At 46.4% G+C, this 15,486-nt stretch overlaps 1 protein-coding gene across 1 annotated transcript in view; it reads left to right on the top strand.

Moving 5' to 3' along the window:
• The window catches only part of LOC145800630 (uncharacterized), a 34,143-nt gene extending 19,014 nt beyond the window's left edge, over window positions 1-15,129 (top strand). The window contains exons 2-3 of the mRNA XM_082890346.1: window positions 14,325-14,462; window positions 14,745-15,129. Coding sequence (XP_082746472.1) covers window positions 14,325-14,462; window positions 14,745-15,129 — 523 coding nt within the window. The remainder of the gene's footprint in view (window positions 1-14,324; window positions 14,463-14,744) is intronic.
• Window positions 15,130-15,486: the final 357 nt, after the last annotated feature.

Below are 15,486 nucleotides of genomic sequence, written 5' to 3'. Positions count from 1 at the left end.
GCTTGGATGGCTCGGAAAAAGTGAATTTTCGGGGTTTCGCCATAAATGCACTATTCACTCTGGGTCGTACCCCATTGCACCTCCCGTTTCTCCATGCCGCGGCAAGGTTTTGGAATCCGGTGACGCATGTCTTTAGCTTCGCTGGGCAAGAGATATGTCCTACTTTTGAGGATTTCCGAGCCTTAATGGAGTCCGAGCGCAACGAGGAGCTCTTACCCCAACTCAATTTTGGCCATGCCCAATCCTTAGGGCGAATGTGTGGACTCAGTATGCGTGACGCTCGGTCTCTGATTTGTGACGGAATGTTGGATATTCCGAGCTTGATCGATCGGTTTTCTGACGCCGGCGATCGCAACAACCATCACTGGCAAGGCTTCCGGCGACACGCCCTCTGTTTGTGCATGCTATCTCACTTTCTATTTATCTCAGGCTCCGGAGGATCCAGCGTCCGACTGACCGAGGTCGCCCAAGGCTTGAAGGAGGGCAAGAGCTGTATTGCCATGACTCTGGCCGAGACGTTGATGGGCTTAGACGCCTTTTATCGTCATGAGACGACCAGATTAGCAGGGAGTCCGCTACTACTACAGGTAATATTTCCCACCCAATCTCACATATATGCATTGCTCACATCATTCGGCCCTCAAGCTCGGTCTTTTCTCACAAAACCCTATTCTCACTTTTCTCTCATCGTACATCTCTCTATTCTTTATTCTCTCATTTTTTTCATCCCTTCCCAGGTATGGTTAATGGACAAGCTACAAGTTGTGGACTCTTGCCCGGCATATTCAGCTCGCGGCTACTTCTTCCGGGACCGTCTAGTCAATGCCCTGGACGAAGGATGGTGGTTCGCCTGGATGTGCCACTTGTCTGCAGACCGTATTGCTTGGCGGTGCCCTTGGCTGAGCCTTCCGGCAATGAGTTACAATATGCCCCGGCAGACTGGGATTCAACTGATCGGTCTTACTCACTGTGTATTCTACTTCACATTCCGGATTCGACGTCAATTTGGCCATGATCAGACCTGCCCGCCAGAGGGGATAGCGTATCCTACTGCATTCCCAGCCCGAGGCGCGCAGCTTGCTTGGCAGGCCACCGCGTGGAGGGTGAGAGAACTCCTGGCCCCCGCTCCTACTTTCAGTTGCACTTTGTCTGACGAGTGCTTGGATTGGCTTAACGAGGAGGCACAGGTCGGACCCAACTTAGCGTCAGAGGCTTCGACCAGCTCTAGGAGGGGGCGCAGGAGCACCTGACTTGACTATGCCCCAGATTTATTGCTTTATTAGTACTTTCAAGTTTTCTTTATGAATGTAATAAAAAGCAACTTCGATTGTATGCAAGAGCAGGAGAACTCTGTTTTGAAATCAATGAAATTGAAGGTTGTGGTATTGAAAATTTTCCGCTTTGGTCCAAAAATGGTCTTAGTTGTAAAAAGATTAATTTTAACAAAGTCGATTTTTATTAAAACTTTTCAAAGACATTTTCAGTGTGGATCAGAACTAGACACGCCTGAAATCTGTCACTGAGGTGCACAACCCCGAATCCCTGCAACTGGAAAGTTGCCCCTAGTCTGAATAGTACCGCAGCACTGCATGGCAACGGAAAGTTGCCCCTAGTCTGAAGAGCACTGCACCGGAGATCATAACCGAACTCTTGAATGTTGAATGAACAAAGATGGCCGAGACGATCAAATGGACAAAGTTGATCAGGGAAAAGGATTATGGCTGAACTCCAAGATGAAGTTGCCTACGTATCCCATGGATGGGAATCAAGCCTTACGTAGTTCAGGCTTAGGTTCGCTCGAGTATTTTCACTCTCCTTTTGCGCTCTAACTTTTGCCAAAGCCGCCCTTTGCGGGTTTTCAGCCTTGCGAGCTCAGTTTTTATATTTTCTAATTTTTTGTGCTCTAACTTTTGCCTAGGTCGCCCTTTCGGGTTTTCGGCCTAGCGAGCCTCTCAAGGGTAATATTTCTTCAACTTGTCCATGTTGATCGGTTGGGAGAACTCCAGACCATCTAGGCCCATCAGAACCATAGCTCCACCTGACCAGATAGCTTTGATAATGTAGGGACCAGTCCAATTGGGTCTGAACTTGCCCCTTGGGTCGTGGATGGGAGCTCGGTTGTCCTTGAGCACCAAATCTCCTTCCTTTAAGTTCCTGGACTTAACCTTCTTGTTGAAAGCCCGGGCAATTCTGCGCTGATAACTTTGAACGTGGTATAGTGCTTTCAGTCTTCTCTCATCAAAGAGCATAAGTTCCTCAAACCTGCTCTGCTGCCAATCTGCTTCGGTTATTTGACACTCGGCCAATACTCGTAATGACGGAACCTCAATTTCGATAGGTAGAACGGCCTCCATTCCATAGACCAATGAATACGGAGTCGCTCCGGTAGAAGTTCTAATTGAAGTCCTGTAGCCCCACAGAGCAAACGGCAACTTATCTGGCCAATCCCGGTAGGTTTCCACCATTTTCTGCAGTATATGCTTGATGTTCTTGTTGGCGGCCTCAACTGCTCCGTTGGTTTGCGGCCGGTACGTGGATGACTTATGAAAAGCCACATTATATTTCTTCAACAAGTCAATTACTTCCTTCTTAAAGTGGGAACCATTATCCGAAATAATCTCGTTTGGGACCCCGTAGCGACAGATGATGTTGTTTCTGATGAACTTTGCAACGTGCGACGCTTTCAACACGGCATATGATTGGGTCTCGACCCATTTCGTGAAATAATCTATCGCAACCAGGATGAACTCATGCCCGTTTGATCCCTTCGGAGTAACAGCCCCGATCACATCAATTCCCCAAACCGAAAATGGCCATGGCGAAGTCATGTTATACAACTTTGACGGCGGGATGTTCATGCGGTTCGCATGGATCTGGCATTTGTGGCATCGCCGAACAAAACCGATACAATCCTCTTCCATTGTAGACCAGTAGTAGCCCTGTCTGAGGATCTTCCTGGCCAGCATTACTCCATTCATGTGTGCACCGCACTCCCCTCCATGGATGGCCTCCATCAGGCGCTTTGATTCTTCAGCTTCTACACAGAGCTTGTGCATTCCCAGATGACCTCTCTTGTACAGCTTACCTCCGCAGATGATGAACTGAACAGCCATTCTTCTGATTGCCCTTTTATCCTTGGCATTTGCCCCTGGTGGATACGCCTCCTTTTCCAAGAAGTTCCAAATGTCGTAATACCAGGGGTTGTCGTCCTGAGCCTCATCTATGGCGGAAATTGACTCGTACGCTGGCGCAAACTTCTGGTCAATAATGACTAGACGCATCCGGACTCCGAACGGGATGTTTATCATGGAAGATAGAGTTGTTAGTGAATCTGCGAACCTGTTGTTTTCTCTTACTAGGTGGGTGAAATTCAGCTTCTCAAATCGAGGAATTAACAAATCCAAGGTTTGGTGGTAAATTATCATCCTTTCCTCTTTGACTTTCCAGTCTCCTTTTACTTGAGACACAACAAGGTTCGAGTCCCCAATGACGTCCAACCGTCTTGCCCCTAGTTCTAGGGCTGCTTCTAGGCCAGCAATATACACCTCATATTCTGCTTCATTGTTCGAGACTTTGAACCGGAGCTTGAATGCTAAAGGGATACGGGAATCGTCAGGCGCTATCAGCAACACTCCTATCCCATACCCGTATTGGTTCGACGCTCCGTCAAAGTACATCGTCCAAGTTTCATCTGCGATATGCATAATGGCTTCATCTGGGAACAGGTACTCAACCGCTTCATCCCCTTCAACCGGGTGCTCGGCAAGGAACTCCGCTACTGCTCTTCCTTTTACTGACTTGCGTGTTACATACTTCAGATCAAATTCGGAAAGCAACAGCAGCCAGCGAGCTAGCCTACCCGTAAGTGCCGGTTTCTCGAAAAGATATTTGATGGGATCCAAGCGTGAAACCAACATTACAGAGTGAGCTAACAGGTAGTGCCGCAGCTTCCTGGTAGCCCATACCAAGGCCAGACAAGCCTTCTCCAGCGGAGTGTAGCGGGTCTCGTAATCCAGCATCTTCTTGCTCAGATAGTAGATGGCCCTTTCCACCTTGTCCTCTGACTCTTGTGCGAGCATGCAGCCCATGGTAGTCTCAGTTACTGAAAGGTACAATATCAACGGTCTCCCCGGTTCCGGTGGTGACAACACGGGCGGGTTCTGTAAATATTCTTTGATCTGCTCAAAAGCTGCTTGACATCGGTCGTCCCATTAGAATTTCTTTCCTTTCTTCAGGAGACCAAAAAGTGGTTCACAAGTCAAGGTTAATTTTGAGATAAACCGTCTTATGAATTGCACTTTACCTAGAAAGCCTCGCACCTCCTTTTCAGTCCTTGGTGGTGGCATTTCTAAGATGGCCTTGATTTTGGAAGGGTCGACCTCGATGCCCCTTTGTGTAATCAGAAACCCTAACATTTTCCCCGCTGTAACACCGAATGTACACTTCTGGGGATTCAACCGCAGCCGAAACTCTCTGATCCTTTGAAAAAACTTTTGTAAGGCGGTGTAGTGGCCCTCTCTTTCTTTGGACTTGACAATCATGTCATCCACGTACACCTCAACTTCCTTGTGGATCATATCATGCAGTATCGTGGTTGCAGCCCGTTGATATGTGACTCCAGCATTCTTCAGCCCAAACGGCATCACTCTATAATAGTATGTCCCCCACGGGGTGGTGAAAGCAGTCTTCTCCCGGTCTTCGGGTGCCATCACTATCTGGTTGTATCCTGAGAAGCCATCCATGAACGAAAGCAAAGCATGCACCGCTGTAAAATCTACCAACTCATCAATGTGCGGCAGGGGGAAGTCGTCCTTCGGACTAGCTCTATTCAAATCCCTGAAATCTACACATACTCGGATCTTGCCATCCTTCTTCGGCACTGGAACAATGTTGGCCAACCAAGTCGGGTATTCGGATACCAGCAGGAAGCCTGCATCAATTTGCTTGGTGACCTCTTCCTTGATCTTAATGGCCCAATCAGGACGGATCCTTCTGAGTTTCTGCTTGACAGGTCGGGCCTCGGGATCAAGAGGGATCCGGTGCTGTACAATCTCAGGATCGATTCCAGGCATGTCTTCATAGGACCACGCGAAAACATCTTTGAAATCTTTTAATAAAGCGACTAAGCGTTCGCGTTCCTCCGAAGACAACGTGGACCCGATCTGGACCAGCCGCGGGTCCTTCTCAGTACCAACATTCACAGTAGTGATTTCATCCATTAAGGGTTTAACAAATCTTTCCTGTTCTTGATCAATCAACCGTTGCAAAACCGGAGGAATTTCTTCCTCGTCGTTTTCATCAAAATTTTGAAAATCCTGATTTAAGCAATAAATCAAAGGCACAGAAAAATACTCAGAAACCACATCCACATCATTCTCATTAAATACTTCCAAGCCGTCCGTTTTTTCTGTTACAACAGACTCAAAAGAGAAAGAAAATGACGACCTAGACAGGACTGTGGCATCCGGGTTATCACCCCCAGGAATACCGGACTCAGACTCAGTCGAGCTGGAACCTGATTCCGACTCACAGGACTCGGTGGAATCAGATTCCGGCTCACTACCTGACCCGGTGCTGCTGGACAAAAATCCTTCTTCATATTGCCAGATGAGAGAAGGTGCGATGGACGCATCCAAAATAGCTGATGGTAGGCCTGCGGCTGCTTCATTCCCGATCATGCATACCGAGGAGTTATCCCCCAAGCGCTTCTGTTTGATCAGAGGATCTGAAAGTAGACACGCCAGTGCTACCCCCATTTTATCTTTAGCGTCCTCAGACTGCACTTCCTCACTCTGCTCAACCTCAGCCGATGAGTGTGTCTGCTCTTCAGCGGTGTCATTCTCAGGTAGCTGGAGGTCAAAGAAAATCTCAAACCCCGGTACACGCTTCCTTTCTGCATTCAGCCACGGCTCCGGGAAGCCACAGAACGGAAAGTCCTCCCCCTCCCGGACGAAGCGTCCGTTTAGGGTACCCTGAATGGGCCGGTGCATTAAGTCAAAGGGCTTCCCCATCTGTTTTGCTCTGGCTCTTCCGGCCATCTCCTTTCCTTTCCTTATCCAGTCCTTTTTGGTGGGTAAGTAACCCAGTCCAAAGGTATGAGGGTTGTGTGGCACTTCGGCCAATGCTGCGACGCCCTTCCGGCCGCTCTTCCCCAATCCCATCCCGGGGATGTGCTGGAGTTTGTTCATGAGATAGACTGCTTGGGCACTGACATATACCCCTTCATTAGCTGCCATGATGTCCTGTACAACCCGAGCCTCAGCCAAGGTAAAACCCGATATGAACACATCTTCCATACCATGCTCGATTTCTAGAACAGGCGTAGATACCTCTGGTGGCGGATGAATTGATGAGTTTCCAAAAACAATGGCTACTCCCTTCCCATAGGGGTATTTCACCACTTGATGTAGGGTGGAGGAGACCGCCTTCACCTGATGTAGCCACGGCCGCCCCAAAAGCAGGTTGAACGTTGCAGGGACCTCCAAGACATGGAAATCTATCTCATGCTGTCCCAGCCCGACCTTTGTTTGAATCTTAACTGTTCCCATTACTTCCCGGCTCGTGTTGTCATACGCCCGAATCACCTGGGCCGTTGGCACAAAATCCGCGACTTTCAAACCGATCGCGTAGGCTGTTCTTGCCAGACAGACGTTGATGGCGGACCCTGTGTCGACAAGTACCACGGGTATCCATTTATCTCTGCACTCCACGGAGATGTAGAGTGGCTTGTTATGGTTCGCACCCTCAGGTGGTAATTCTTTATCAGAAAAAGTCAACATCGGGGCGGCCCCTCCCGAAAAGACTAGGCCCACCAACTGTTCGAGCGTGGTGTCTATGGAAAGCTTGGCTTTGTCCATGGCTGAGAGGACAGCCTGCCTATGTACTCGAGAAGCCATAAGCAGCCCCTAAATAGAGATGTCTGCTTGTATCTTCTTTAATTGCCTCAATACGGCCTCATCCTCGAGTTGCTTTTCCTTTTGCTTCTCTGCCTCCCTATCCTTTCCAGACGCCTCTGGTTGATCCAGATGTGGAGGCTTGAAATACCGTCCACTCCTGGTCATGTGATCAACTTCGCCGATATACCAGGTATCATCTGGTTGGTGATTCCCCCAATCTTCGTCGGTGTGGGCAAGACACAGATCGTCATCCTCCCACCACATTCCATCTGCGGCCGACAGGCACCTGTCTGGTTCCAGCATGACTGTTCCGATACTTGCAGTACCTCCTATTCCTATGCTCGCGGCATTCTCCATTTCTATACTTGCGGCGATCTCAACCCCCACATGGGCTTTTGCCTTCCTGATTCTCTCAGAATCTTCAAATTTTTCCCGTTCTGACTGTGCCAATGCAGTAGATTGTTCAATAATCCCTGTACTCAAAATGCTCCATTCCCGAGCGAAACTATCGACACCGGCGCTCCCCGGCGATGTACTCTGTTCTCCATCGTTCCCGGCTGTTACTGAAATTCCTACCCCTGCCGGGCCTTGTTCTGACTGAAACTCTCCTACCACATCTGGCTGATCATCCAACCATCCCGTGGCCTCTGCCGATTCCTCATAATCGAACCAGTTGACGGCTGAGTCTTCTGGATCTTGGTTACTGTAAAACTAGAACTTGGCAAGATCCTCTTCCACAGCTGTCAAATCATCCATTTCCTGCCCTCGGCTGTCCCCTTGGATTGCACATAGCTCTCCCTCTACTGGAAACTTCACATATGGTCTATTTTGGCCCATCGGTGAAATGTAGTCACTCGGACTATAAGCATTTCCAACATCACTCCCAGACTCCGCAGACTCTGGCTCAAAAACCCCCTTCTCCTTTAGAGTCTTCTCTCCCCTACTCTGGATGGTCACCACCGCTGGCTTGGGTTGGGTTATGGAGACGTCCATCATGCACAAATCGGTGCAATTAGGAAGGAAAAATTCTAGCTTAGGCAGGTAGGAAGATGTGATATAGATGCTAGGATCGTAGGGCACGACCCCAGTATGGATGAAATTGATTCTTTTAGGTGGTGGAGCTTGGTTATGTGTGGGGAGAGGATTTGTAGTGACATTGGGTTTCTCAGGAGGTAAAATCACCCCGTTATCAATGAGATCTTGAATCTCATGACGCAATCGAAAGCACAGGTCGGTGTCGTGACCGTGCTGTTGATGAAATGCACAATACTTGGCTGGATTATGGGCAGCGGGGAGTCTTTCCGGTAAGGGCCGCGGCTCTAGGGGCTTCAGATGCCCTTTTCTGATCAAAACCCCCAAAGCTTTGGACAGGGGCATATAAAGCGGAGCAAAGGTTCTAGCATTTTTGGGAAGGTATTTGGCTGTTTGTGGGTTGCTTCCGGACGCATCGGAGAATGGTGTGACTGCCATATTTCTTGGGGGAGGGTTGGTGGTGACCATACTCACTTCGGAGGTCCTGGTGGTTGTAGTGCCACTCGGGCCTGTATTAGCGTTACGGTTGAAAGTTCTGCGGGGCTGCTCCCGGTCATTATCAATCAATCCCTGCTTTAAGGCATCCTCAATTTGCACCCCCATTTCGTGTAGATCTGAAAAGGTAGGGAAGGGGAGTACAATCATCTTCTGCATTAGCTTCGGCTGAAGATTGCGCACAATCATCCGAATCTGGTCCTTGTCCGTGGGCCTTAAGGTCATCATCGAAGCCTTAGCCCGCCATCTGGCTACAAATTCTGAGAAGTTCTCCTTGGGTTCTTGCCTCGTTGTCTCGAGATCCCGGGTCGTAATCTCGATTTGTGTATTGTGCGAGTACTGCAAGATGAAGGCCTCGGCCATCTCGTCCCAACTTCTTTTGACGTCATCCTCCAATTTAGCATACCATATGGCCGCTACACCCGATAGGGTCCGGCCAAATAGAGACAGCTTCTGCAGTCTAGTGAGGTCCATTGGCCTTAGGATGTCTGAAAACAGTCGCATGTGCACCATAGGATCCCCGGATCCATCAAAACGATCGATTTGTGGCATCTTAAATCGGTCAGGCAGCGTCATGGCCGCGTCGGTGTATCCGTCTTCAATGTCCGGAATGGACTTCACACCTTGAGATTTCTTAAACAGCTTTTCAAGCTTGCTCATTTTTAATGCCATGGGGTCCACCTCGGACTCGAAGGGAGAATCTGATTGATTGATAGGAGTGGGTGCCTTGGATAGTTGAGGCAGAATCGGGGGCGGAGCTGGCCCCGTTGGAAGGTCAGTATCCTCCTGGACATTCCGGGTATTCGGTGTTTCTTCGGGTATCAGAACCCTTGGCGGGGGAGGGACTTGCTGTGAAGCTGACGCCCCAGTTTGCTGCTGCAATCTCACGATTAACTCCGCTTGTTCACTCATAACTATGGCTTGCTGTTTGGCGAATTCTGCCTGCCGAACAGCATCCTGCTGCATCATTTTCATGCTGTCCTGGAGTTGGCGCACCATCTCCTCTAAGCTAGCCATACTATTATGCTCTGGTTGAATTACTGGTACACGTTCCCTCTCTCTGGGTGAAACAGGACCCTGATCCCTGCTGAACTCAGGTGGGGTAGATAAGGCCCTCTGAACTGACTGCTGAACTGATGCTCTCTGCCTAGCTGTCCTCCGTCTAGCAACCGGGGGTAGGGAGCGGTACACTGGTTGTCCGTCTACCAGATCCTCAGATCGATGGAGCCGACGACCTCTAATCCAGAGTGCTCGGGGAATATCTACCGGGTTGGAAGCAATGGTGCTAAACTACCTAGCAAAAAGGTAAATAAAGCAGTAAATAAACAAACAATCGGACGGCACAACGACATAAAATAAACACATACAACACGCAGTTGGGCATTCATAATACACAGTTGGTAAGCTGAACACACTGTTCCCCGATACTGATCACTGTTCCCCAAATTTCTGTTCCCAACATACTGAACCTGATACCCGCGGATATAACTGATTCTCGAATTCTGATACCAATGCCCTTAGGCCTGATGCCCCGGACTTGCAAACTGGTATGTACGTTCCTGTAGAGATACACTCTAAAAGCACATAGCAAGTAAGAAAGAGCCAAAACACCCCTATGTTGGGGTAGGGTTTCACTATGCACGCAGCAGTTTTCAAACAACCTAACATCGGGCAAGCAGCCTGTCCTAACTTGGAATGGTCACTATGGATCCGAATATGCACTAGGTCGAATGGTCGAAAAGGGTGCCCCGGTAAAACCGGGGTTTGTGTTCCCATACTGTCAGAGCCCATAGCCGGTCAGCCTTATGGTCATGCCTTGACAAGACAAGCCTCCGGCAAACCGTTCAGGAATGGCAGATGGCAAACACGGTGTCCTAGGCGCACCAATGCACATGCAATGCAAAGAAACACATAAGTGTAATCAAAACGGGATATCACGAGTTCGAGTCAAGCTCTCTAATTTTCCCCAGCGGAGTCACCAGAAACTGTAGACGTGTCCGTGGGCCTCACTACAGTTCGGACTCGATTTGTGTCACGGTTCTTAATCTGAACCAAAGAGTCCAAATCCGGCAAATCATTTTGAGAAACAGATTTTTGAAAAGTAGTGCCAAACATGGACTGCTTTGCCAGATACAGAGTCGACACCTAAATATTTTAAAATGGGAGAATTTAGGAAACCCTGACTCGGTGCCGAAGGCCACATGTCCGTCATCACCGGAGTTATCTCGGCTCGGGAGGTTGGGTACGATCGGGGAAGGTCAGCTATGAGCACCCCCTTTCGCCCGGTCCGAAGACCGGCCTCTACTAACTGTGATATCTAATTTGGAAAACGTTATGTGTTCTTATTCCGGTTATTAGCCTAGAATTACTATGTTATGCGCACAGCAAACAAGTATAGACTAGATTGCCTAATTTGGAAACAAGCATTGCATATCCGTTTGCTTTGAAAAACGCTTTGGAATTTGCTACTCGCAAGTAGGCTAAAACACGGATTTCAATGAGTTTTTCCAACTCAAACAATCCAACCTTCACCCACAGGCATTCAAACAGTTTATCATATAAGCAATTAGCCGCATGGCAAGCATACTGTCATGGCAACACTCACACGCATGCGGGATGCTAAAACATAAATACTTACATCGTACTCCGTGCCAAAACAGTAAACTAGTTAGCAAACATGCGTGTCCTAGTTCATGTTAAGAATGGCTAATGCATCGCATGCAAAAATGCAATCTAGACAGGCTCGGCTAACCTAAACATGGCATGTGGAATGCGATCAACTATCACATATTCAATTTGTGAATTGAAGCACATATGCAGTTAGCGTGATGTACCGAGCCTAATGCATGCAATACAAATGCATGGATGCACGCATGCATAGCATAAGGTATGCTAATTTTAAAAATGCCCTAGTCTACCATCATAAGCAGGTAAATAAAAAGGAAGAAAGATGTGAGGTTGGAAGACATAGACACACTCACGCACACTTATTACATAATTGCCCTCACTCGGAGGAGCCAAATAAATATTACAGTCCGAATGATAAGCAAATAAAATTATTATAGAATTTCTAATTAGTTAATAAAAAGAATGCAAAAGAAAGAAGATGATGGCCGCAGCCTCTGCCTCTGGACGTGCGGATGATGCATGCTCGGAACCCGGCTCGCTTGAAAAACCCGTGCCATACCTCTGCCACCTCTGTTTACACTGCCCTGTCTCTCTGAAAAATGCCAAAGCCCTAGGACAGGTTCCTTGCATGCTGCAGAGTACCACCGGCTGGGGGGAATCCCCACCGGCAGTCCAGGATTTCCATCGGCTGTCTTTGGATTTATCGGCTGCTCAAAGATTGCCGGTCGGCACTTAATTCTGCCGGTCGGCAGAAGCTTCCTGTAGAAGACAGTTTTGACAGCAACAGAGAACAGACAGTATACGGTATGGGATTTTCAGGCACATGTGAGCATGATCATGCTTCCCATCATGCTTTGAACTTAGGGAAGCATGACCCTCGATCCTCGAGCCATCAATGGTGCATGATAGCCCAAGGTATCGAGTTTGCCACTTGATGTAAAGATGCATGCAACCACACAAATGAGGACCAAGACCTTATCATGTTGAAGTCAAAAGCCCCGGTGACCGAGAGTTAAGGCACGTTTCATCACTTATGGTATGAACGCCCCTTAACCCTCACACTTGGTTTGACACCCCAAACCAAGTAATGCAATGCATGTTATGCAAACATGGCTCAAAATGCAACGTGGTAACAAGATACAAGGCATACCAAGTGTCATGCAATTAGTATGGCAAGTATGCAATGCTAAGCATGCAAGATGTAAGTGTAATGCAAACATGGACCATTTGAGCAATGGGATCAACATATTACAAGGCTTAATGAAACAATCATGCCAAGGACATGAGACAAACATGCAAGAGGGCCTTAAAATGGTAAAGGGGCAGACCTTCACCCACCTCAAAACAGTGGCCAAAAGTGTCCAAAAGGTGGACCAATACTCATGCCAACAAGCAAACCAAAGGTCCTAAGGTTAAGGCACGGAAAGGAGGCACTTCACTCCTACCAGCATGACCACTCATGGAATGACTTGGACAAGCCAAAACAGAATTTTAACATGCAAAAAAAGGGACTCCAAAACTCATTAATATGGTAGCTAAGGTGGCTCCAAAGAGATGTATGCACCAAGGCTCATGTGTAGGCATAAAAGGGCGCACCCTCAAGGCATGAAAGAGGTCACACATGCACACATACAAACATGATTCTTGGACTGAAATATGGTCCTAAATGATGCCAAATCATGAGGATGGTCAAAACTATGCATGCTAGAGGTCAACATACTCAAAGCTTGCAAGCCAAAACACAAAGAGATGACACCAACCAAGACAAGTATGACTGAAATGAATAGCCAACAGACCTTAAACATGGTAAAATAGTGCCAACACCTTCATGGAACCAAGCCAACACATGCAAGAATCATGGCCTAAACATGAGATACATTTCTAGGCCAAATAGGAGGATATAAAGCAAGTATATTATGCATGCAAATGGGTAAAAATCCGGCCAAAAACAGAGATCACATATGACCTAAAAACACCCAAAAACCTCTGAAAAAGAGTTAAAACCAATCAAGCATGCATGTTACCCTTTAAGCCAAAATGCAAGGAAATAAAACAATGAAGGGAGAGGGGTGCCCCTCCCCTATGCTAGACTTCAAACCACCTTCCTTACCACTGAAAATACAATGGTTTTCAGTGGTGAGGAGATCAAAACACTTAGGCAAATGAGGCCTTACCAAGGAGGCAACAAAAAGGCCAAATGAGGCCTAAGAAGGTGAGTTCGAACTCAAACCACCAAAGACCCTTAATGAAAGTTCTAAAGCATGAAAATATAAGCCTTTTTTATGTTATGTACAAAAACTAAATCAGCAAGAAAGATAGGTAAAAGACTAGTGCAAGTTTGGGGAAACTAAAGTAAAATGCTCACCCTTGAAGCACTCTTCTAGAACAGCCAAGGCAGCCCCCTTCTTTTGATCAAAAACAGTCCAAAAACTCAAGAATCAACCCCCAAAGTCCTCAATCTCGGAGCAAGGTGTAATAGTGTGTGTATTGGTGCAAAAGTAAGGTAAAATCACATTTTTAGGCCAAGAAACACACACAAAGGGGGGGAGAGAGGGAAATATAGAGATAGGGTGTATCTATAAGTGTAAGCTCTGGTTCTTGCCTCCAAAGTTTCTAACCTAGAGCAAGGAGAAGGCCTTCCCTCTTATAGAGGTCCCTCTTGCAAAGCTTACACAACAAGCTTGCTTAGAGGGACATCCCTCCATACACGTGTATGGAGGGAGGCAGAGTTGGTGCCAGCTATCACAGCTGGCACAAAATGTCTCCATAAAGTAGATGAACAGTGGTCGGCTGCCCAAAAATGTCATTTTGACAAAATTTAGTGCCGACCGGCAAAAAACAGTGCCGACCGGCAACAAACAGTGCCGACCGGCAATAAAAAGTGCCGATGGCAGCAAAAACCAGCCGGTGGCCTCTAGCCACTGCCGGTGGCGTGTGGGGATGCCTCACAAGGCATTCCCTGCCCCTCCAAGGCAAAACACAAGTGTTTGGTGCAAAACCAGACACTAAACGGTCGTGTTCGGAGATCCTGAGGCAAGGCGCGTAGCCGAGACCTTCGGGAACTCCAAACGAACACAAACATGGATGATCACCGGGTGTTCAGACGGTGACGTTCAAGTCTTTGAGGACGGTCAAAAATTGGGTGTCTACAGGTGTATCCGTTTTCTTCTCATTCTTTTTGTCTAATGATTTTAAGACAAACTTGAAGACTTATTTGTCAGTGAAGAGTTGTAAATCTAAAGAGTATTTGCTTTTGTTTACTCTTTTTAGTAGATGTGCATATGCTTCTACTATTGAGTTGTTTAATGAGCTATTTGAAGAATTTAAGGGTCGTTGTGGTTGTAGTATTCAGAAGTTTCTTGAAGATTTGCCTAATGAGCATTGGTGTAACACTTATTTTCAAGGCAAGAGGTATGGTGAAATGTGCACAAATACTACGGAATCTTTTAATTCATGGATTAGGGATGAGCGCCATTTGTTTTCAACTAGTCTTGTTAATGCTATATGGATGAAACTAATGTAGCAATTTTCAAAAAAGAGAGAAGTTAGGAATAAGTGGAATCGTATTGTTTGTCCTTTTGTAGAGAAAAAGTTAGAATAAGCTTTTAATAATACAAAGGGATGGATAGTTAAAAAATGTCGCGATGGCATTTATGAAATCCAATTGGATCATTCAGTTATGGTTGATATTAGAAAACGTTCTTGTTCTTGTCGATTGTGGGAAATTGATACTTTTCCTTTCAAACATGGTTTTTGTGCTATAAAGAGGAGTGAGAAGGATCTGAATCGTTTTCTTGATGATTACTATCATGTTCATAGTTATTGTGATTCGTATTTGAATTCTATCCATCCAGTTCCTAGTATGTGGAAGCCAAATGTAGTTGATGATGATGTTGTTTTACCTTCTTTTTATAAAAGGTCAGCTGGACGTCCAAGAATAGAGAGAGCGAAATCAAGAGAATTAGGTGCAGTGGGTGTGGAAAGATGGGAACTAATAATCAGAAGACATGTAAAGAAGCTTTGGTTTAGTTATATTGATTTTAATTCAATTACTTCGTTGAGAGTTGAAAGGTGTTAGTTGCATTGAATGATTGAGTATTTTTTGAAAGATATATCATTTTGGTAGTTGCATTGGATGATTGAGGAATTTTTTGAACGTAAATTATATTTTTTGCTCATATTTTTATAGGATTAAGTTTTATATATTTATATTCTTTGATTTTGGTTAAATGTAGTTGCTGTTTTTGATTTTTTCTACATTGGTAAATTTATCACTAGTTGGTTAGGATGAGTTGGTGGATTATTTTTTTTAAGAGTGATAAATTTATTATTGTTTGAATGAAACAATTAAGTATTAATGGGGTTGTTGAATTTTATTATTTTTAAGAATGATAAATTTATTACTGATTGTATGGGAAGAGTTGATGGTTTCTTA

Source organism: Camellia sinensis, chromosome 10, assembly GCF_055761805.1.
Source record: "Camellia sinensis isolate YWXY chromosome 10, ASM5576180v1, whole genome shotgun sequence".
Taxonomy (NCBI): domain Eukaryota; kingdom Viridiplantae; phylum Streptophyta; class Magnoliopsida; order Ericales; family Theaceae; genus Camellia; species Camellia sinensis.
Note: the sequence above shows the minus strand (reverse complement) of the source record. Positions and strands in the feature narration are given on the sequence as shown.